General features: G+C 30.4%; 1 protein-coding gene across 5 annotated transcripts in view; it reads right to left on the bottom strand.

Moving 5' to 3' along the window:
• HDAC4 (histone deacetylase 4) overlaps nucleotides 1-23,153 on the bottom strand; it is a 45,217-nt gene that overhangs the window by 12,423 nt on the left and 9,641 nt on the right. Inside the window, exons 1-2 of one of the 5 annotated variants that reach the window (XM_070652518.1) lie at nucleotides 12,460-12,902; nucleotides 8,553-8,803 (exon numbers count right to left, since the gene is read on the bottom strand). The exons of 3 other annotated variants lie outside the window; for them this stretch is intronic. In XM_070652518.1, the coding sequence (XP_070508619.1) occupies nucleotides 8,553-8,580 (28 nt within the window). In that variant the 5' untranslated portion in view covers nucleotides 8,581-8,803; nucleotides 12,460-12,902. Of the gene's footprint in view, nucleotides 1-8,552; nucleotides 8,804-12,459; nucleotides 12,903-23,153 lie in introns of those variants that run through there. One more of the 5 variants, XM_070652519.1, reaches the window with a different exon arrangement.

The following is a 23,153-nucleotide window of genomic DNA, read 5'->3' as shown; positions in this document are numbered from 1 at the left end:
AAGATATGATGAATAGAGTCAAGATATGAAGGCAAATAGGAAAGGAAAAACGATATATAATTTATTTTTAAACAAGCAGAGAAAGAGAGTAGCAACACAAAATCTATTTTTAAAATTGGTAGAAATTAAAGAAGAAAGTATAAAAAAAGAATTTAAGAAATAAAAAAAAAAAATAAAAAACGGAGAGAAAAGTTTACACTAGCTGTAGGAAATGCTTCGTTGTGATTGAGTTAAATTTATTTTCAAACTTTTTCATCTAAAAATATCGCACGACCACGCCATCTGCGAACGTTATTAATAGATAATTTGTTCTGTTCTGCTTTTTTGTATTCATCCACACAGATAGGTAAGCATATACAACTCATCCATGTGTAATAAAGCAATGGTTTCAAGAGAGAGACTATAAGAGAGTCTAAATGCCGCTTTGAGTGTTAATTTCTTATAAGAAAAGAGCGACATAAACATAAAGATGAAGGAAGAAAAATTAGCAAAAATGTTCCCTTTGAGATTAATCTTTTTTTTAGCTGCTTTCCCATGAAATAGAAAATGATTTTCATATGATTTTTTTTTTTTGTGTCTCGCCTATTTCCGTAGAGATACGCCTCTTGTTCTCTCCGTATAGCCACACTCATAAAAAACTCGATAAAAATCTCCGATGCATCAAAATGAAATGATCTCATTACGCTATGAATCCTTGTCCCACATTTTTCTCTTTAGCCTACTTTGTCCATTAAATATTGCATCTGCATTTATTGCTCTACTCAAGTTTCTTTTAATATGTAATTGAATGTTTACAAGAGGAGGCTAGAGGATATAAAGTAATTTATTATAAACTAAGGATTTAGGTTGGAAATCTGTGTGCCGAGCGACACAAATGAAGAAGGTATTTATAAGGCTGCTAAATTGTTTTCCTTTTATGTTAAGAAAAAAGCTTTAGAAAAGAGGTGGCTCGTTGGTGGAATGGATTAGTAATTCCGGCAAGGCGTTGACACTCTTCATCCGCTTTCATCCGGCCCATACAAATCATTCATCCGCTTTCATCTTCTTTCATCCGGCCCATATAAGTATTTCATCCGCTTTCATCCGGCCCATATAAGTATTTCATCCGCTTTCATCCGGCCCATATAAATCTTTCATCCTCTTTCATCCGGCCCATATAAATCTTTCATCCGCTTTCATCCGACTCATACAAATCTTTCATCCGGATGAAATTTTTGTATGGAAAAAGAAAAAAACAATTCATCCGGATGAATTGATTCATGAATTCAAAATAAATTATTATTTTAATTTATTTAGAATGATAATTTTTTAGAAAGCAGTTTCTGTGATTTCTACACATTATGTAAAGTACAAGAAAGAATTATCCGAGTTTAAAATTAAGATTGAGTTAAATTTAGTAATATTTTACTATATTTTAGCACATTTTTCTATTTTTCACGTATATTAATAGTTTTTAATAACTAATATGGATTTTATGATGCAATATCCATCGCTAAAATGTTGAAAATAGCTCTCATGTTTCTTATACAAGGATAAAAATCCTCGAGAAGTCTAATTTTGCTTAAAATTTTTTGCATTAGAGTGAAAATTCCTCAGAAAAGCCCTGCATGGCCTCGATTCTAGTATATTACAATAAAAAACTCTCAAACAAGTCAAATTTTGCAAAAATTTCCTTATATTTGATAAAATTATGGTGGAAAACTCTCGGAAAAGAAAAAAATTCGCCTCAGTTTTGCTCTATTAGAGCAAAGTTTCTTCAAAAAAGCCATATTTTTCCTGAATTTTCCTCTATTAGGGTAAAAATCCCTCGAAAATGCCAATTTTGCTTTAGTTTTCCTATATTAAGATGAAAAATCCTCATATAAGCCCAACAATGGCTTCGAATCTCCTATATTAGGGTGAAAAATCCCTTAAAAAAGCCAAGTTTTGCCTCAATTTTCATTTATTAGACTGAAAAATTCTCGATTTTCCTATATTAGGATGGAAAATCCTTGAAAAACCCAAATTTCGACTGAATTTTCCTATATTAGGGTGAAAAACCCTCGGAAAAGCCATATTTGTCCTCGATTTTCATTTATCATGGTGAAAAATCTTTGGAAAAGCCAATTTCGACTACATTTTTACATATTAGTTTGAAAAACTCATCGGATAAGTCGAATTTAGTATCAGTTCTCTTATGTTAGGGTGAAAAAGTTTGAGAAAAATCGAATTTTTGGCCGAAAAAGGATGAAAAATCATGAAAATTGTTGTTTTTATCTTAATTTTTCTCATATTGGAATTTTTCAATCAAAAATGCAATTATTCAAACTAATTATCTCATATCAATATGTTAAAATGACTTAAAATGTCTTGTTAAAATGTATTTAAAATCATTCATCTTCTTTCATCCGGCTCATACAAATCATTCATCCGCATTCATCCGACTCATACAAATCTTTCATCCGCTTTCATCCGGCCCATATAAACCTTTCATCCGCTTTCATCCGGCCCATATAAACCTTTCATCCGCTTTCATCCGGCCCATACAAATCTTTCATCCGCTTTCATCCGGCCCATACAATCTTTCATCCGGATGAAATTTTTGTATGGAGATGAAGAATCCTTTCATCCGGATGAAACGTGTGTCAATGCCTTGAATTCCGGTACCTATTTAATTGTTGTTATACCGCATTTGCAAGCATAGGTTCGAAACTCGATATTTAAGGACATTTTACAATTGTTTTTTTTTCAATTTGCTCGCAGCCTTCCTTTTTTGACAATAGGCTGTTATGCCCTTAAAGGAGTGGTTCTAATCCCTCTCCTGAGTACTGGTTGTCTACTGAGTACGGAGGTCTGACACACCCTAACTCATTAATCAATTGCTATCCATGAAACATCCTAGCTCAGCTCTACCTCTCAATAAGTTTCTCTATGGTTTATGAACCTTTCAAGCATTTTCTAAATACCCGAAAATTGAATTTTGGAAATTCTTTCACATTTTTGGATAAAGTTAAATCTCTATAGTGCTGAAGCTTTGGATTAGTTCATAATTTTGGACATAATGGAGTCTACGTGTGTGTCTAGAAAATTATAATCCCAAAAAAAAGTTTGCACATGAACACACAGAAGATATTAGATATTTGCTCACAATTTTAACACCAGTTATTTATTCATAAATTATATCCTTAACTTTTAAAAATAATTTTTTAGTCTTAATAATATCAACAAATAGTCTCAAGTCTCAACAAAAACGAGTTCAGGCTGATGAAAATATTAACTTTTTTTTTGTGTTTACAAAAATTTATTCTGTGACTCAGCAATAAAAATAATTTAATTTAATTACGTTTCAAGCTATTTTTGTGAATCAATCGAAATGAATGAATGGATGTGAAAGCAAAAAAAATTCATAACGGAAGAAGAAAATTTGAAATTATTTCGTGAACCTTAAAAATAGAATATTGTGAGGTCTTTTCGATAAATTCCTCTAAAACTTTAAATAAACTGTAAAATGTCAACAGAAATAGATGAGTCTATTTTTAAATAGAATCTGACTGACTGCATTAAATCACTCGTTCAAACAAGTCTCAAGTGTGGAATTTTCAACTAGTTAATTGAGGAAAAGGTGTTAAATAACTTTGTGTATCATTACAACATTCATCAACATCTAACTAAACTTTATCAGAATGGCGTTGTTTTGAACACATTTTCTATTTATAGCTTTGCAAAAAAAAAATGTATATTTATTCTTCAAATGGCATCAGCAGCAACAGCAATAGAAAACTTGTATCCTATTTCTTTTCATTCCTTCTCTTCTTTTTTTCCTATTACAGAATAGCTCAATCTCTCTGTGCTATTCGTGTTCTATTTTCATCACACAACAGCAACGTATATTTAATGTCAAAGCTTTTATCCACCACCATACCACAATACCAGCTCCTCTTCTTCTCCACTCGTCAACGCTTTTTTTCTCGTCTCAACAACATTTTGCGAATATCCTCGGGCGTTGCCGATAAATACATATTACTTATTCATGTCTCTTATGCTTGTGCTTCTTGCCTCCTTCATACATACTACAATGTTGAATTTCTATTTTTAAATAAAAACTACTTAAATATTGAGCTTCCATAAAAGCAATTTTAGGTAAGTACATTGCTTATGAAATATAAAATAAATAAAAAATGAAAATAATTTCAAGCATTAAGCCAGAAATAGAAATAAATCCTTGAAAATTCTCTTTTTTTTCTTTCAAAGCACAAATCATTAAAAGTAATAAATTAAAGGTTTTCTTTCCTTTCTATTTTCACGAAACTTGTAGAAGGAAAGGAAAGCTTTCCTCGAAAGAAAAGAGAAAATAACATGAAAATGGACTGTATACATTCAACATAAACAAGAAAATACTTGGCTGCAACAAACATAAAATCGATTCAATCACGCGTTCGTTTGTTTTCATCTGAACTCGAACGGTATGAAGAAAAGCTTTTTATTTCTCTCCATCTTACTCTCGCTTTCTCTCATTCCACATGTATATATATACATAATTCTTTCCACTCTCTCTTTCTCTAATTTCTATTTTTAACAATCAATCGATAAAAAAATGTCCAATGGCAAAGTACACAAGTATAAGACATAATAACAATAATGACCATAATATATTCATTTCAAGCAGAAAAGAAAATTTATATTTTCCTTATGCTTTTTTTTTTTCATAAAAAATCAATTTCTTGATAAATAATCTAAAAGTTCAAGGATATTCATGAAAATTTGAGTAATTAAGGCGAAGGTCGTACTAGTTTTAACTTGTTTGATTTGATTTGATTTGTTTTCTTGTGACTTTTTTACTAGTCGGTACTTAATTTTTTATGTAAATTCTTTGTTCTATTATTTAAAATATATTTATGAGCTTTTTGAAGCATAATTACTGGCTTTTTGAAGTTTTTCTGGACAGCACGATGCGGCAAACTTTAGTTTTCGTCTTAAAAATGGTTTAGTTTTGTATAAATCAACAGTTTCGTAGCTGTTTAGACACTTTTAAGTCTTGCCATCAACACGGCGTCCAAGTGACTATGGGAACGATCAGAAATTATTTTGAACTTGGGAAAGGGTGGGAAGGAGTTGCCGATTTAAAAACTTGGTTCATGTGATTGCTCCTTAGCGTTACAGCAGGGGTTTAGGGGTCTAAGAAAGCTGTTTTTAGCGTTTCCCAATTTCAGTAAGTTCCTTATAATGTGCTACTCGGGTTTGAATTGTTATACAAATGTACTCATGATACTGAACAGTCCATGACAGTACATGACAAGGTCATATGCATCCAACAAAGGGGGTAAGGTTTAAGGATCAAAATCTTCATTAATAATACAAAATTCTTCAATTTTCTAGGGATTATCGAGACAATAATCCATAAATCATTTAATCCCCTCCTAAATTTCTGATCACCCCCTGCTTCATGATGCCTAATTTAAATTTCGAATAAATAAAATTTTGAATTTAAGTCGATCTTGAACAATTAGAAAAATGTCAAAATGTCAAGAACAGACCTTAAAATTGCAGATTATTAGTCTTATCTGTTTCTTATTTCAGCGCATAGTAAAAAATTTCAATTTTTTTATTCCAGACAAATGCAAAAGATAAGTCAAGTTTATTCAACTTAATCGGTTCAAAAAACAATTTTTATCAAATGAAAAAAATTCCCAAAGAAGTAAAATGAAATAAAAAAATGACTTCATAGGACTGCAAACTTTAGACCCAATTTGCTTGTAATTTTTCTTTCGTAGCAAGTTACAGATTATTTATTCATTTATGATTCACAGGTTTTTTCCTCGTGATTAGATAATATTGACCGAGTTTCTAGCTGTTTTATTTTGTTCAGCTGATTAAAAATCAGATTTGCTATCTACATTGGAATCTGTTTACAGTAGTGTCTATGATAAGATTTAATTCTTAGTTTTCATGGTAATCTTCTACACGAGGCAACTATAATTTAGATAGTGAGATGTTAATTCCAATTGACCGTGAAATAATTGAAAATTGAAATATGTTAAGGATCTGATAAAATTCAGTTTATTAACATCAAATGGATGCCGCCTTAATGTAGCAGTCATATGGATGACATATTCATATGGTGTGGTCCACAGTCATATGGAGCTCAGAAATAAAAAGTTTTCGAGTGACTTGCCGATTTGTAATTAAATGCGGATTTTTCCATGTCTTGTGTAGACATAAGGAGTCGTTCACTTATTAGGTTCGCTGTATAGAGGGAGGGTTCTAAGATTTTGTAACAGATTAAACCAGAACTCGAAGTTGAGTCGACTATTCCATGCAAAACTCGAGTCGGTATCCACATTTTGGATCTAGGGTACAGGAGGTGTGTTGTGTCTTAAAATTCATATTTTTGCGTAACGCTTGAATAAGCCATAAGCTACTTTTTATTAATGTCTTATTATTAAAATTGCTTAATTTAAATGTCTGGTATCGTTTGGTTGTTAGTAAATATTTTCAAGACTTTCCGAAAGAAACAAAGCATTCATTTACACAGTTGTGTTGTCTTTAATATATAGCATTGATAATAATTCTCAAAATAGCTTATCGCTGCATCAGGAACCGATAAATATTATAGGAAAATGATAAAATTTATATAAATTCTTGACTAATTAAGCTGCAGAAGGGATTATCAGTTTTATTCTGAATTTCGTAAATTTGGCAATGCATTGCAATGCACAAATATTCACTCAATTTGTGCTAAAGATGCATTCCGCATGAAGCATACAAATGATTCTTATTTTTAACAAACTTCCCTTTATATGTTAATTCATACAATTCTCAGAATTTGCCGCCAACAACACATTAACGAAAACAAAACAAAAAAGTATAAAATAACAAAATAAAAAAAAAAACTGCATGAGCGACGAAGCTGAATGATTAATTTGTCTGAAGATGAAATGTTCTCTTTTTCGCATTCGCATTAATATTTTATTTGAACAACAAAAAAAGACCGCATTTAGTGATAAAGAATATCATGAGACTGACAAGGCGCTACATCCTCTTTTGTAATGATAATTATGAATTGTATATGCTTTCCGCTTCTATATCCGTGCTTTATCGAAAAATGCCTCTTTATCATGCTATTCCGTTGTCCGATTGTGCTCATTGCAAAATTCTGCATATGTCCAACAACAACAACAACAACAAAAATTATATAAAATCGCATTTAATTATTATTTTCTGTCTAAAATGTGGCGACACTGTTGATAATTTGGAGTGCACATGACTGTACTTCACATCACATACATAGTCTAGCACGGTTTATTTTTAGAATTTTTTGTCACTGCATTATCATGAGTGCTTTAGTCACATTTTACATTGAGTTTATCATATTAACTGGAAAAACCTTTTTAACTTATTCATAAAATATTTTTTGTCAATACAAAAATTAGTACATTTCAGACAGAAATGTGTATTGTACGTACAATATGAAGCACAAGTTAGTTTTTCATATAGCTTATTATTAAGAATATTTGTGATTTATATGAAGTTGCTCTTTTGTCAAGCTTTCTGTTTATTAAATCTTCTAAACTCGAATTCTATCTAATTTTGTACGTCAAGGGATGCAGAGGTGGATAAATATGATTCCGAGAATTCTTTACCTCATTTTTGAAAAAGTTCATAATTCTGTAACTTAATAAGAGGACGATTCCTTAGAATAATCGGTATTTTGAATCTTTTGCGTATTTCTTTTAGTAAGTCAAGACTCCAGACAGTAAATGCGCTTAATTTATATGCCCTAGGCCACTTTTTATACTGTTTCTTTCATTATGTACCATGAAAGTATTGACACAAAATAACAACGTGAGCTAACAATATGAATAATAATAATAATAATAACACCGAGTGGCACAAATGCCTCTATTTGGTAGGCAAATCGATGTCACACGGATGCGACTTCCATTTGGTGTTAATGGAAGAGCCAGAACTCGAAGTCAATGGAGTCGAGTCAAATTTTCCATATAAAATCCAACTTGACTTCGAGCTTTAAGAAGAGCTTTATTAGAATCTTTAAATCTCATTTGCGGACCATTCTTCACTTGCGCCGCTCGGGTACGATAACTAATTAAGAGGTTCCTGTTAACATTTTAAACTTCACGTGCTTTTGATTAGCACGATTTCACGTTAAAATGTAAATATTTTTAATAATTTCAAAGAGAAAAAGAATTTTATGAATAAATACATCGGTTCCAAACCCTACGCAATGACGTACTTTATCAATAAGGAATCGATTTGAATCAATTAAAATAAAAGCTCACGAAATAAAAATAATATTATTATTTCTAATATTTTTGTTCATTTTTATTCTTAGTCGGTATATTATTTCATTAAATTGAAATTCTTTGACGTCATGCCTTCTTTTTTTTCTATACAGATGTTACGTAAAATTAGAAAGAATTGTTTTTGTTGTTGGCTGAATAGGTTGAATGTTAAATTGTTTTACATAAAGGAACAACGTGCAAACATAAAACATAAACAACCCACGCGACATAATCCATCATTATCCAATTACAATCAACCTATCAGTCTCTTACCTATTTTTAGTACATGCATATCAGCCATAACATCAAGCCGTTGCACTTGACAAGTATATTTTAATTTATAACTTTGTTGTTTTTCACTCGTTAATTTTTTTTTTCTGTGTGCTTGTTATCAGTTCAAGTTTTTCACACTTATTCCTTTCTTTTTCTGCATATATGTTGTTTTATTCACTTTACACCAGACAATTTACACTCAAATATTGAGTTTTTCATATAAAAATATTCTCATTAAATGAAAATTAAATCTACAAAAAAAAAAAAGAAATAGATTTGTGAATTATTTATCACATTTATTGACCACCATGGAAGTGAAGAGAAGGAGAAGAAGAATGATCTAATTTTTATATCGTCGAGTGAAATGTCTCTCGAAAATGAAACAAAAAAATTTTAATTCACATATTTGCTTCTATAAATGTGCAAAAAAAAATCCGGTTTTCATCAATTTGACCTCAATAAAGGTAATATCAGTATTTGAATGTTTAATGAGAAATCGCTTGGCTTCACTTCTTTCACGAGAGACATTAACAAGGAAGAAAGAGTATGAGACATTTCATTTGAATTTTTTGGTTACTTTGTTTGGTAAATTCAATTTTTAATGAATGAAATGCGTCGTTGACAGTAGAAAATTTTTCAAAACCAGAGAGCTCATGATTGCTGTGACTCAAAATTTTCCATTCAATCTCAAGGTCTTGTTTTATCAGCTATAAATAGAAACAATTACATAGCAATGACAGCTTAATTTGTCATGCAATGATTACAAAAGGAAAAATATTTATAGCACTAAGAAGCCTGTCGAGGGTTTTACATTATTAATGCTTGAGTAAAGTAGCTTGATAAAGTCTAAAGAATTTTATTATTTCTATATTTATCTCCAGATGAGATAAAAAAATTAAGGAATACCATTGCACTTCATGGACAACTTTGTATTTTCGATAAGACAAGCTTTGGTATTTAAAACTGTGTCGCGATTAACAAGTTGACTGTGAGTGCATGTTCAAGGTGTAGCCATGAAACGGGAATTTAAGAAGGTCATGACCAGAGCTCGATGTCGACTCAAGTCAACTTTTCGATACAAATTCCTACTCGACTCGAAACCGAAACCAAAACTTCCTTGTCTTGGTCTCGAGATTTGTCAAGTTCTCTTAGAGTATTGACCTCGGTCACGGTCTCGGCCTTGGGATTTGTCACGTTCCCTTAGAGTCTATGACTCGATCAAGGTCTCGATCTCAAAAATTCATCAAAATCTAAACATCGGGAAACCCCATTCAGTACCTCAAAAATGTATCTTCTTGTTCCTACACTCCATTCATAAATCCATCAAAAACCCCAAATTGAAAAATTATGCATGAATAAGCATGCAGCCTTACTAATAATACTTCAAACTTTTGTAAACAAAAAAATATCCAGTAATTTTTAAGAAAATCAGCCGAGGCACTTCAAACCATTAAAAATCGAACTAATTGACGCTTTGAGAGAATAAACTGATTAGTAGTAAAGTGTGGTATATACCAATAATAAGAATCATGTGAACATATTTTGAGAAAGAGATGAAAACAGGTTTATTTGTCTTTTCATAGTTGATGTATCGAAACAAAAGTGTTATTTTGTATTTTTTAAGAAATGAAAAGAAATATCAGACTCGCAAAAAAAAATTGAAAATGAAAATTGACTGGAACACGAAAGAGGGCTTAATCTCGAATCGGCTTAAGTATGAATGTGTATTTATATATTTCGTTAATAAATATGTGTTGGCAAATATTAGTAAATTATTTCAACATTTTTATCTGTCGTTGTTTTAACAAAAAACGAGTTAAGTTTTTTAAAAAAAAATAATTCTCAGCAGTCTATCAGCAATGGAATTTTTTAAGGTGTCTAAGACAGCACAGATTTTTGTCGTCTTTCTTTTCTTTCTCAAATATTTTTTTTTTATAAAAGTAATTGAGAACAACAAAAAAAAGTAGCAAAATTAGATGTGAAACGAGTGATATAAAAAAATTTGCATACTAAATTAGATATAGGTTTCTTTTTTTATCATCTTCAAAGAAGAATGAATTAATAATATTTAAAATATTTTTGTCTCTTCTCGAATTCTCCTTAGCTTTCCATCATAACTCTTTAGCAACTCTTTAGTTAAAGATTGTCAAATAATTCCCGAGTGACACAAAATTAATAAGGCTTCGCTGTGGAGTTCTTAAAATAGGAACAAATGGAAGCCTCTCCTCCGTACAGCACAATTTGGCAATGTGTTTGCTGGGGCACGGTTATTAAAGTTTTACTAAGTCGTAGTCTTGAATTCTGGAGACCGAGGACTAGACTAGTCGGGAAGACTCGGTATCGATATCGGCATCGGGAACTCTAAAGGGCTATGTCACCATTTTAACAATGAGACGTATATTTGTCCTGACTCTGCACAATGACAGCTGATTTCAACCCATTTTTTCATATCTCTAACAGTCAATGAAACCGCTCTTAGGGGCCATAGTGGTATTTCTGGACCATAAAAGCATGCTCTTTATCTGACAGGGTATGACTTTAGTGAAACCTTTCTAAAGCTCCATAGCTGAAGCCTTCTAAATTTTATGTCACTCGGCATTGTTGTGTCTATAAAAATATCTTCACATTTTTATTGACAAAGGGATGAGAAATCATTTTTGGAGATGAAATTTTATTGCTAAGCTATAAATTACAACTAATTAATAAGATCTTAAAATTCCAAATTAATAAATTAATTGTTGTGAAATTTTCTTAATAAAGAAGAAGCATAAAATTTTACAGTACATAAATATTCGCAAGTTTTATAGACTTCTAGCAAAATTTAGAAAAAGTATTAAAATCAGTATGTCACCATAGGATGGAAGAATATTATGTTCTAGTGCTGATAGCAATTATAAGCCCTATTTTGAAATTTGTCAGCAGAAAATCTTTTAAAGGGAATTTTGTGGTAATGACAAAAGTAGACAACCGTGTTTGTGTCACGGCCACGGCCAAATTGATGTGACATGTTGTAAATCTGATCGACATCATATTAATTAATTTTAAAGATTTTATCTAAGTAAAAAAAGTAGTTCTGGATTTGAAATTTTAGTTACTTTTCAGACTTTTACAATACAAATTTAGGAACTTTGAAAAATTTATGGTTATGACATTTGGAATTTTTGAAATTCTTTTCCGGCACATCCGAAATTTTTCACAGCACCCTAATGTGACGCGACACACAGGTTGTTAACCACTAAGCTAAGCCATTACCTCTTCCTAGAATCCTAGTCTGTTAATTTATTAATCTCTTGAGAGAATTGCGTGAATTGACACATAAAAATTCAAAAAATCTCAATAAGATTGGAACTGATAATTAATACCGAAAAATATGCTTTGACGTGGATAATTAATATCACTGTTAATCCAATTTAAGAAACGATCTTCGATGACTTGCGAATTTTCAATAGTTCGAATCTTGTTTATAGTTTTCATCTCACAAAACAATGTCATGAATATTTGTCGAATTCATTAGAACCGCTACTTTGAAAATGAATACTGCTTTAATCCCTTAGGACAGCATTTAAAACTACAAAACTCAATTCACTTGTAATGGAAATTTTACAGCATTTCTGTAAAAGAAGAACTTGAAATAATTTTCAAGTGCACAACAACAGGTTAACAGCTTTAACTCATGACAATATCCAAATTTATATCGACCTGTTTTTATTAGAAGTTAAAGCCGACAAATGAAACTTTTTTTTTACACAAATCGAAGTAAACATTCAATATTTTTATTGCAAACAATTTCTCATCAAACATCCGGAATGGGTAATATTCCATCCCTTGAAATTTTTTTTTGGTATTTCAATAACTCTTAACTTCCATGAACCAACAAACATTTTTGAAATATTTCTCGTTTATGTACTTTTCATATTTACACAGGTTTAAAACTTCTCGATCCACTTATAGCAATAAACTGAAGTATATAAATGCGTTTTTTTATATTCTGTTATCAATAAATATTCATTTGAAGTAGACACAAGTACAGAAGAAGTGTCACACATATGTAATATAATGTTTATTCTCTTTTCTCCATATCATATGTATACACTGATTATTATTATTAGTGCTGTAACATGTTGTTTTGTTACATTTTTTTCTCACAATTTTTTCAATATTAATGCTCTAAATTATTATAATTAATGTTTACTATTTCCAATTATTATTACTTTTTTTTGTATATCTTTCATGTAAATAAACTTAATTCTTTTTTTGTGTTTTTTAACAAAAACTCTTTATTTTCTTTTTGAGAAATTCACGCGAGACAAAATAATATTTCGCATGTATCAATTTTCAGCTCAATACAACGACTGATGTCTTATAACATTTGAAATAAAAATTCCACTTGATTCTTTTCTCTTTCTCTCGTTCTCGTAATAGCTCGCTCATTTATGTATGTATAGCAGTCGAATTAAAAGAAGAAAAAAAAATATCGTCGTGCATCGCACGATCGCTATACGAGAGACGCTTTTGTGGCTAAATATTTATACGAATTCAATACATATTAAGACTTGATTCTTCACGAATGTTAATAAAAATAAAAATAATACACAACAAATATTCTTTATTTTTTTGCCATGATGATGATGATAATACACTTGCAACAAAATAGTTTGCCGCTCCGTTGCTGCTTCTCTTTCTGGTGAGAATTCTTATTTTATACTTAGGCAAAAATAAAATTTAAATTGAAAAGAAGGATCTGAGAAGATGAAAAACTAAAAATAAACTTTTTTTTTACTTCTCTTGGTGATATTTTAATTCTGGCTATATACATTCATTTTTTTTGTTTGATCATATCGAGTTCTTACGAGAAAGATTCAGAAAAACTTAGCAGGAGATTCTTTTTATGAATATTATTAATGTTGCTTTGTATATTGGTTTATTATCAGTTCTATTAATATAATTAACATCAAAGTATATTCTATTGAAAAATGTGTTGCGGAACTCTTTGTTCCTTTATTTGTACAAACGAATTTAAATTGCATTTCTCAAGAAAAATAAACGTATGAGTAAATGTTATTATTTACAAAAATAAGAGTTGGAAAATTCCAGATGCAATCGATTTTTTTATTTCGCTGTATTGCTCTCGTCGATGTCATTTGAGTATTATTATCATGCATTACTCGAAAAATTTTAATGATTTCGCCAACATTGTAAATAATGATTTTAAAGTATACGTAATCAAATTCTTTGAATTGTTCCAGATTTCTAATTAAATACCATTTAAAGGTATATTCCATAGACATAAAGATTTATCACCCTGGCTACACACCTGTGCTGCAATGTATAACATAGGGAAATTATGATACAAAAATGTTGTTGTTTTTAGAGATTAAAAATTTGAATTTTTGAAAACACTAACACTATGAAAGAAATTTGTTAAAATTTAATTTGCAAATTTTTCTACTTTAAGTTAGATTTTGTCAGTACATAATCATTGCAATTGCTTTATTATGTACTAATCTAACTAGACAAAGCAAGAAAATAATGATTCTTTTGATATTTGAGTAAGAATTTGAAAATTCAATTTTACAAATTTTGTTGTTTACACTACCCGATGTGAACTTATTGAAATATTGTCGTGATAGCAGTATCCATATAATCAATTGGCAGCTGCTTAGCATAAACAACTAAATTTGCCTATTAGCTGCCATTTGATTTTAAGTATACTACAGTCTCATCGACATTGCGGCAATATTTCATTGTGTGCCAATCGGGATAGTAAGCGAAATTCCGTATGGTCGAGTAAACTGTGTGAGTATTATAGCATCTGTGAATCGTACTACAATGTTTACGAAATTCTCATTCTGGATGAATCAGAAATAGAATGTTTAGCCCCAATTTTTTCAAAATTGATCGCATTTTAATTTAATTTCATCAATTTAAAAACCAATATTAAACTTTCAGTGTCACACATGATTGCTTAATAATTTCAGGATAAATTAACCGAAATTTAAGTTGTTATTAAGAAAATGGCCTTGAAAATTTCTCGGAATAACTGCGTTTTAACAACAAAAAAAAGCTTAAATTGAATCACGAAAAAGACCATGAACTCTTGCCGGTGAAAATTTCAGTTCCGAAAAAAAATATCCACCATTGTAAAAATTTACCATTACGATACAGCGAGAGCGAAAGTGCGTGAAAATTTTTACATTTTTCAATAAGAAAATACGGTTCATATTGTATTTTTTTGTAAATTCAGTTACAGAAATTAGGGCACACAACGTTGGAGCGTGCAATGAAATGCAATTAAAAAATGATTCCATTTGTTGTAACCAACACTAGCTCATTAATATTATTATTATTTTGTTAGGCTTGAAAGGTATTTCGCAGTAAAAATAATAATAAATAAAAATACGGGCAAAAGCCCACATGCCTCTAGATACAATCATGCTCCAAACATACTATATAATATATAGACGTGTATATACTTCTGATGATTCTATTTTTAGAATTGCGCTGTTGAAGTTGCGCACTTGTTTCTTCCAGTTGTCTTCTCTCTCATTCTCATACACTAGTTTTTTTGGTTCCTTCTCACCCTCTCTATTTTGAGTATTTTTCTCTCTTTCTTGTTCTTATTTTTAATTCTAGAAAATAACAAAAATATACTAGAGATGATCGTCGCTTGTATACAATAGTTGTAAATTATGAAGTTTGTGTATCGACACAACTAAATGAAAAGCATATGTACGGCATTGTTCTTTAACCAATATATTCCATAATTTATTACTTTCGTGAAAATATTAAATCAATTGTTTTCTTTTTTTTTCTTTTTTCATAGAATAGCTCTCTTATCATTTAGTTACATATATTTTCCTGAAATAACTGCAACTTACTCGACTACATATCAATGACTGACTGAATACGTACATCATGTTCAACTCTTATTGCGTCAATTGAAAAGTTAAAAATAGTGTTCTAGGAAATGGACTCGGTATTGCAATTCATGTAGTTTACCGATTATTATAAAATTGGTATCTGAATAAGCATTGTTATTTCAAGCTAAGTTTAGGTATCCAGCAGATGCATAGCCCGTATTTTTGGGAGGGGAGAAGGATGGGGGTGAAATTCTATTTTGGAACACAAAAATTTATTGGAATTTTGGATTTTTTTCTCATAAGACCCTAGCAAATTGAAGAATTTTGTCCCTAATGGTATGGAAGGTTTATACAAACCCCTGAATACGCCCCTGGTACCCACCCATCAATTTTACTCTATTTTAGAATATCAATTTGCTTTAGATCAAAACCAATGGTTACCGATATTTTGGAGGTATTAAGCATATGAGGAGGGTATTGGCTCCCTGGATTTATCCCTGATACCCACCAATTTTCGATATTTTAGGGATATAATGGAGTAGTTGACCTCCTGGATATAGTGGGGGAGGTGACCTCTTGTATACGCCTCTGATACCCACAAATTTTTTGATAAACTAAATATCACTCTGTTCTAGACCGAAATCAATAGTTACCGATATTTTAGGGATATCATAGATATAAAAGCTAAATATAAAGGATCAATTTACCACACGAGCTCTGTTCATTTGTAAACATTACCTTTATGGTAAAGAAGAACACCTACATACATTGAAGGCAATTGCCGCCCTTTACTTCTTCAAAAAATAATAGGAATCTGCTATAATTAACTTTTATTGCGTCAATGATATGGTTATTATAACAAATAAAAAATTTAAAGACATGAAACGAAAATGTCAGAAACTTTTTAATCTTCAATTTGGTAAAATTTAGTACTTAACACCCCCATGCATCAAATTAAATTTTTTTTTTCTATTTTAATATTTAGCGACCGACCGTTTTTCTCATTACTTTATTATACGGTATAAAAAGCTATGGAAAAAATTGAGAGCAAGAGAGCCAAACAAAAAAAAATGAACGAAATAATTTACTTCAGCATATTTAATTGGTATGGAAGTGATTTGATGGAAAAGGTCAATGAAGAATATGCTGCAGAAGTAGCCAAAAATACCAAAGGTCAGAATGAAACAAATAAAGAAGACAAAATGGAGAAGCAAATTCTTCATAAAATTTTAAACAACTCGAATAGAAATGAATGATTTATTCAGCATAGTGGCTACAAAATCAGACATTATGGAAATAAATTCTAAAGTTACAAAATTTTTCAAATTATTTTACATCCACTTGTTTTCCGAAAAAGCTCACAAATACTTGTTTTATTTGGGACACTTTATCAACATCTCTTTCACCTTCTCACATCAATATGACTGAATCTGTATGATAAGGGTGGAAGAGTAAAAGGAGAAAGAGAGAGAGAAAGAGAGTGGAAAAAACAGTTCATTGGAAAGCGCACATTCCACCCAACCAACAACAAAAACAACGCTAACATCTATTTTTAGGTCTAGGTCGGTACTGTTGATAAAACAGTCGAGAATTTGTACATAATGTGAGTGAGGATGAAAGTTTGAAAGGGGGATGAGAGGGATGAACGAAAAAAAGAGTAAGCATAAATTGAAATAGATGGATGCTCAACAAACTTTGTGTACGAATAGATCTTGTACCAAAAATATATATTGAAAATATTTTCACCATCTTTTATTTAAAAAGTAGGTATTGCTGCTCTTTATTTTGCCAATGGCAATAAGGATTTTTTTTTTTTTTGGAAAAAGACATTACAGCCTTAAGCTTTTATCGTGAAGCTTGCGATATTCATGAAGTTTGTGTTGAATATTTTATATATTTTTAGACATTCCTCCAACATAATTTTTAATGGATTATAATTGAACAAAATATTCATATTTTTAGACACAAGATTTGACTCCTTTTTGATTATCGTTCAATAGCTAATATTTTAACAAATTAAAAGTATTTTTAGACATAACTCAATAAATTTTATGAAGCAATAAGCAGAATTTTTTTTTCATTAAATCATAATTTATATCTGAAGGTTCTTGCATCAGACCAAAAAAACATATTGGAAATGTTTTTTTATGAAAATATCAATGCGTATTATTGGTATTTTAAGCTTCGGATCCGACACAGCTTGTTGCAATGCCAAAAAATTCTTTTAAAGGCATAACAAGAAAAATTGGTGTTTTATTCTGACTGAGTGGGTACATCAATTTAATGGTATAAATGCAAAGCCAACCGATTTTTCAAAGATTTGTCGACATTACCACCCAGAATAATTCATTTTGCACATATATAATTAGGATCAAGGATACAATTTTCATAACTAGGTTTCGAATACATTTAGGATCTCTTTTTGATCTTCAATGGCCATGACGTGAATTAGTAATTCTATCAATATTCTAATTGTTAGGTTATGCTGACAATTTTTCTTTAAAGCATCTTAACTAGGGTTTCTGACAGCGGTTAACCGTTAACAGCATAACAGCGGTTTTTTACCTGAAAATGCGGTTAACGCAAAACAGCGGTTATAGAAAATTAACCGCTGTTAACAGCATTTTTATCTGTAAAGGCTTTAAATAAGAAAATTTTAACGGAAATTTTAATAAAAAAAAAATTAATTTTTTTCATAAATCTCTTCTTTTTTGTAAGAAAATGAGAGTTTTGGATAAAAATTTTATGCTAGAATTTCTTTGAAAAAATTGAAAGATTTTGGGAAATTTTTTTCAAAATCTCGCCATTGTCGTGGGCAATTTCCGTCTTGTTTGCCTTTAAAAAATCAGGAAAATTTCGGTCTAAATTTCTGCGAAGAGAGTGTTCTTAACTTTCGCAAACTTTTGTGCAAAAAAAACATTGCTTTCAAATATATTACAAACGCCTTAATTTTTATGAATTTTCAATAGAAAAAATAATTTTGGAGTTCATCAATCATTAAAAGTTATTCTTTTTCTTTGATTTTGATAAATATCTTTACTTTTGTAGGTTTACGTAACCTAATTCAACCATATGAGCCAAATAAAAAGAAAATATATCAATAAAAAGCTCATTAACATAGTAAAATTGTGATATTATTAAAAATTCTTAATAACCGCTGTTAACCGCGTTAACAGCTGTTTTGAGTTTTTCGTAACAGCATAACAGCGGTTATGAAAAAACGCGGTTAATCAGAAACCCTAATCTTAACTTCTGAAAGAGCATAAATTTATAAATGGCTGAATTAGAACCGACGACCTTCGAATTACAAAACCATATTTGAGTCAAGTGTTTTCCCGAGCTCGTTGACGACGAAAGAACTCTTAGAAAGAAGCTGTCCAGAGATTACACTTGGAATTGGCAATTAACAGACGAGGATCACCGATAGAGCCAGATTTAGGCACCATCTGAGAGATTTCATGAATAACAATTGATCAGTACGTTCAGCGAAGTAAGTAAGTGAAGCCTTGTCGTTTACTTCACAGAACCCAGTCGACACATAGCGTAAAAATATGGCCCCAGAAAAGCATAATTCTAGCTTAAAGCAAAATTCAATGAAATCCAGTCTCAGTTCAAAAGGCTTGAGACCAGATTTACGGGAATATTTACGCTGTTTGCTTTATGGGAAGACACTTTAACTGCTGATAATTAATGAAATAAGAGGTTGATGATAATTAATATTACAGAAGGAGTCAAAATTTAATCATCCAGAAATTAAATTTCAATTAAGACATTAAATTAGTACCTATTAATCTCAAATATTATTGGTATTAAGCAGCAATAAATTGTTCAAAATGACAAATTGTAATTTGATTTGTAAAAAAAGAGTATGTACGCAGATGAAATTTGTCGAATTGGAAATTTCTGGAGAAATTTTTTTATACATTTCCATAAAAATCTATTTTTAAATAAACATAAGATGCTCGTGATAAAAAAAAAACTCGTAGTAGAACTACACAGACGAGTATACAGACTGCTATATAAAAATTTTATTATATATGCATACGTATATAAAATATATTTAATTTATTAATCAGTAAATAAAAAATACGATAAGATTCTTTATTTATACAACGATTAATCCGGTTCTGGTAACAAGTCACACATATATTTATGTATAAAAATAAACATGAAGAATTTTTTTTTTTTTGGAACTAAACTAAAATGTGTCTTTTAACATACATACACTAAATTACGCATTTTATAATGTGCATCATTGATAACACATGGAAACAAAACAGTTTTTTCACATCCAGCAATTGCTAGTGCTGCCTATTTGTAAATAGTTAATATTTTAGTTTCGTGATAAGAGATTAAAAAAAAAAGTGGAAGAGCCATAACACGAATTTACAATCGCGACAGCATTTTATTGTATTATTTATAAAAATATTCTTTTCGTCAGAACTGTTGCTAAGTGACTCTCTTGTTCTGGATTTAAATTTGATATACCGCGATGAAAAAAAACAAAATGTGGTGAATTGACGCATTTTAACAACATTGCTCTAACATTCATTCCAAGAATTTTCACAAACTTTTTTTTTTGTCGCTTGCTAGAAATATGAAAACGTTATGCACATGTTAAGCTTCACTCAGACTCTTTTCATATTTTTTTTATAATTATAAAATCCTGATTGACGTCAATTACTGATTTCCTTTCTTTTTTTGTTTATGATTTTATATATTTGTATTTATTTTCTATTATAAAATCATTTTGAATTGTAATTTAAATTAAAATTGAAAACTTATCTATGCAAAAATTTACGATTGTGATGCATTTAGTAAAACTATTGTTGGAATTCATCAGGTTTGGATTTCATATTTTTAAAACAAAAAGAGAATTTTTATATTGTTTTTATTTACAATTTGCAGCTTCCAAAATGTAATTTTTAGTCAGTGGTGGGTAACCTTTTTTTTGCTACGGCACATCTCAACTAAGGTTTCCCGAAGTGTTGGTCTCGACAAATTCTCAAGACCGAGATCGAAACTACCCGAGAAGTCATGGTCTCAGTCTCGATATCGGGAACCCTTAATCTCAGCTTTAGCTCTATTTGAAGCCTTACACCAGTGGCACACAGGTTGACCGCCATTGTGCTACGGCATAATGGGTGAGGATACTGTGTCGCAGCAAATAGGTTGTCCACGACTAAGTTTTGTCTTATCAAATTTTCATATATGTCGTCTTGAATTTTTATAGATATTTCACCATATTACAAAATTAGTCACAGATGACTACACCAGAGCCTCCAAAATCAAATTTACCAATTTTAATTCTTTTAAAGATTCAGATCATTTCAAAATATTTGCTAAAGCTTCACTGAATTATTAATAAGTTAAATTACGTATTAATAATAAAATCGAATATTTGCATTTGTCACACGTGACTTCCAGGTATGTCCAGATGAAGTAAAAAAAGAAATTTCAATTATGACAATTGCTTCAAAGTTTTTCTGTAAATAAATCCCCCAATGAGATGAAATAAAAAGGATAAAACTTAATATTTAATGGCGACATTTCTCAAAGTATGTTTTCATCATTTATCATCCAATACTCTTACATATTTTAATCCTAAATGTTTGAGTTTAATTTTTTTTTTTTCTGCTGACGTAAATCACCTAAACAAATAAAATCAAAATAATATAGTATAGAATGAATATAACAACGAGAAATATCATCGAAGAATGTATGATGATAATGTTTTATATTTAGATTTTTAAATGACGTTTTACAGGTGGAGGATCTTTATTAATGTTTATTGTAACCATCGCTAATATGATGCAAAAGTGAAAAACAAGTAAGATAAGCCTCAAGTAGGTACGCTTCAATGTTGTGATTAGTTTAAAATAATTGCGTACTTTAACTTATTTTTTAATAAAAAATCCGATAAACACGACCTTTTTTCATGTCATTTGGTATTGAGTAATCACTACGGCCCAAAAAACTGATAATATTTTCAAAATTGCTACATTTTGATTTAGGTATCAATAATATTTATGGGACAAATTTTGAAATGATAACAAAAAAACTCGTTCAGTTTGGAATTAAACAAGGTTTTATAAGATTAAAATTTAATTAAAAGTTGTTAAAATTATCAAGAATACGTGATGTAAACAAATATTGACTTTTATAACATTATAGCTGGATTTGAATTTTAAAACAAGATTTTAGTTTCGCCATACTTTAGCGTAGTCTCCCTTATCAACTAAATTCTGTCCAATATCAGTGCTGTCGAAACTTTTTTAAGTCAAGGCACACTTTAGATGTAGAAAATATTTGACAGTTAACCATTTATTCCATGATAAAATGCTGTCGATAGTGATGGTAATGCACTTAGCATCGGTAATTGACAAGAGCTCCTTCTATATTGACGGTTCACGTCTTAACGATCTGCCCTGACGATAAGACAATAAGAAGTGAAGTTTCTTAGCAGTGCACTGCATTGCAACACTCTTGTATGCCACATCACTGTGTCGCGACACACATTTTGAACAACACGAATATACTTGATTAGATTAACGCTTTTAATAAACACAGTATGAGATTTACGACAGGTCAATGGCTCAAAAAAATCCAGTTTATAACAAGTAATACAATCAATATTATGACTCAACGGATTTAGGGATAGTGTCTGTTTTTGAACATCTTTAAGCGTGTACTATTCCCAACATCCACACAGGATTTAAAATCAACTGTGATAAAAACCCACAAAAGACAAAGTTATAACATTTTTTCACCCTCGCATAGGAAAAAAGCTCACTAAAAATGTCTCAAACAGATATCGAGTGTTCCATGTAAAGATGGGAAGAGAATGGATTTTATATTTTTATATTTTATACTATGATCTGAATAAAAGAAACAATCTTGAATGACGAAAATTACATCCAATTGGGAAAATGTCACTTACATAACTTACTCAAAAGTGACTTGCTTTATTTACATTTCAAATAAAGAAGAATTGTCGCAAAACAAAAAGGAAAAGAAATGAAAATGATAATATTAGCCTACCTAAATACGTCAACTCTTTCATAGAAAATAAATATGATGTAAGTTTAATAATGAAAGGAATAAAAGGGGGAAAAAATGTCTACAGTCATATATAGGATATATGTAGACGTCACTGGCATGTTTGTTTATATCAAATTAATGCAATTGGAAAATTTTTAATTAAATTTTTGTTTATAATTTTTTGGGAGAACTCGTGAACTCTATTAAAAGTTTAGATACATGATTTGATATAGATACGTCAATCAAGTCTATATTCTTGGCTTTACCTTATTTAATAGCATTTTAAGAGATTCTACAACAAACGAATTTGCAGTGATTTTTATTCGTCACATTTCTGACCATTTCTGAGACTCTGGCATAGAGTAAGAGTTGGCAAAAGTCTGTTTATGACGGTTATATACTCGAGTTGCAGATAGCCTAAGTGATGCTTTAAAACTGCGCTCCCTACCTGAAATATGACGAAAGTCACGCAAGAACCATAGACAGAAGGTGGCAATCTGCGAAAAAGTTGTCAGACGGGAGCCTACATAAGAGCCCATTTACGGAACCCGTTATTCGGCGGCCTTTGCTGACTGAATCTAGATGCATGCCAACTCTGAATATAGGTATTAGATACCAGCAAAAGGTAGAAAAGTTGTTGCTCGAGATAGTCATCTTGTAAGAACAAAGCAGATAAGAGATCGATCGAGATCGTGTTTTT

Source organism: Chironomus tepperi, unplaced genomic scaffold (genome assembly GCF_022539635.2).
Source record: "Chironomus tepperi strain 1889 unplaced genomic scaffold, CSIRO-AGI_Ctep_v1 contig_48, whole genome shotgun sequence".
Taxonomy (NCBI): Eukaryota; Metazoa; Arthropoda; class Insecta; order Diptera; family Chironomidae; genus Chironomus; species Chironomus tepperi.
Note: the sequence above shows the minus strand (reverse complement) of the source record. Positions and strands in the feature narration are given on the sequence as shown.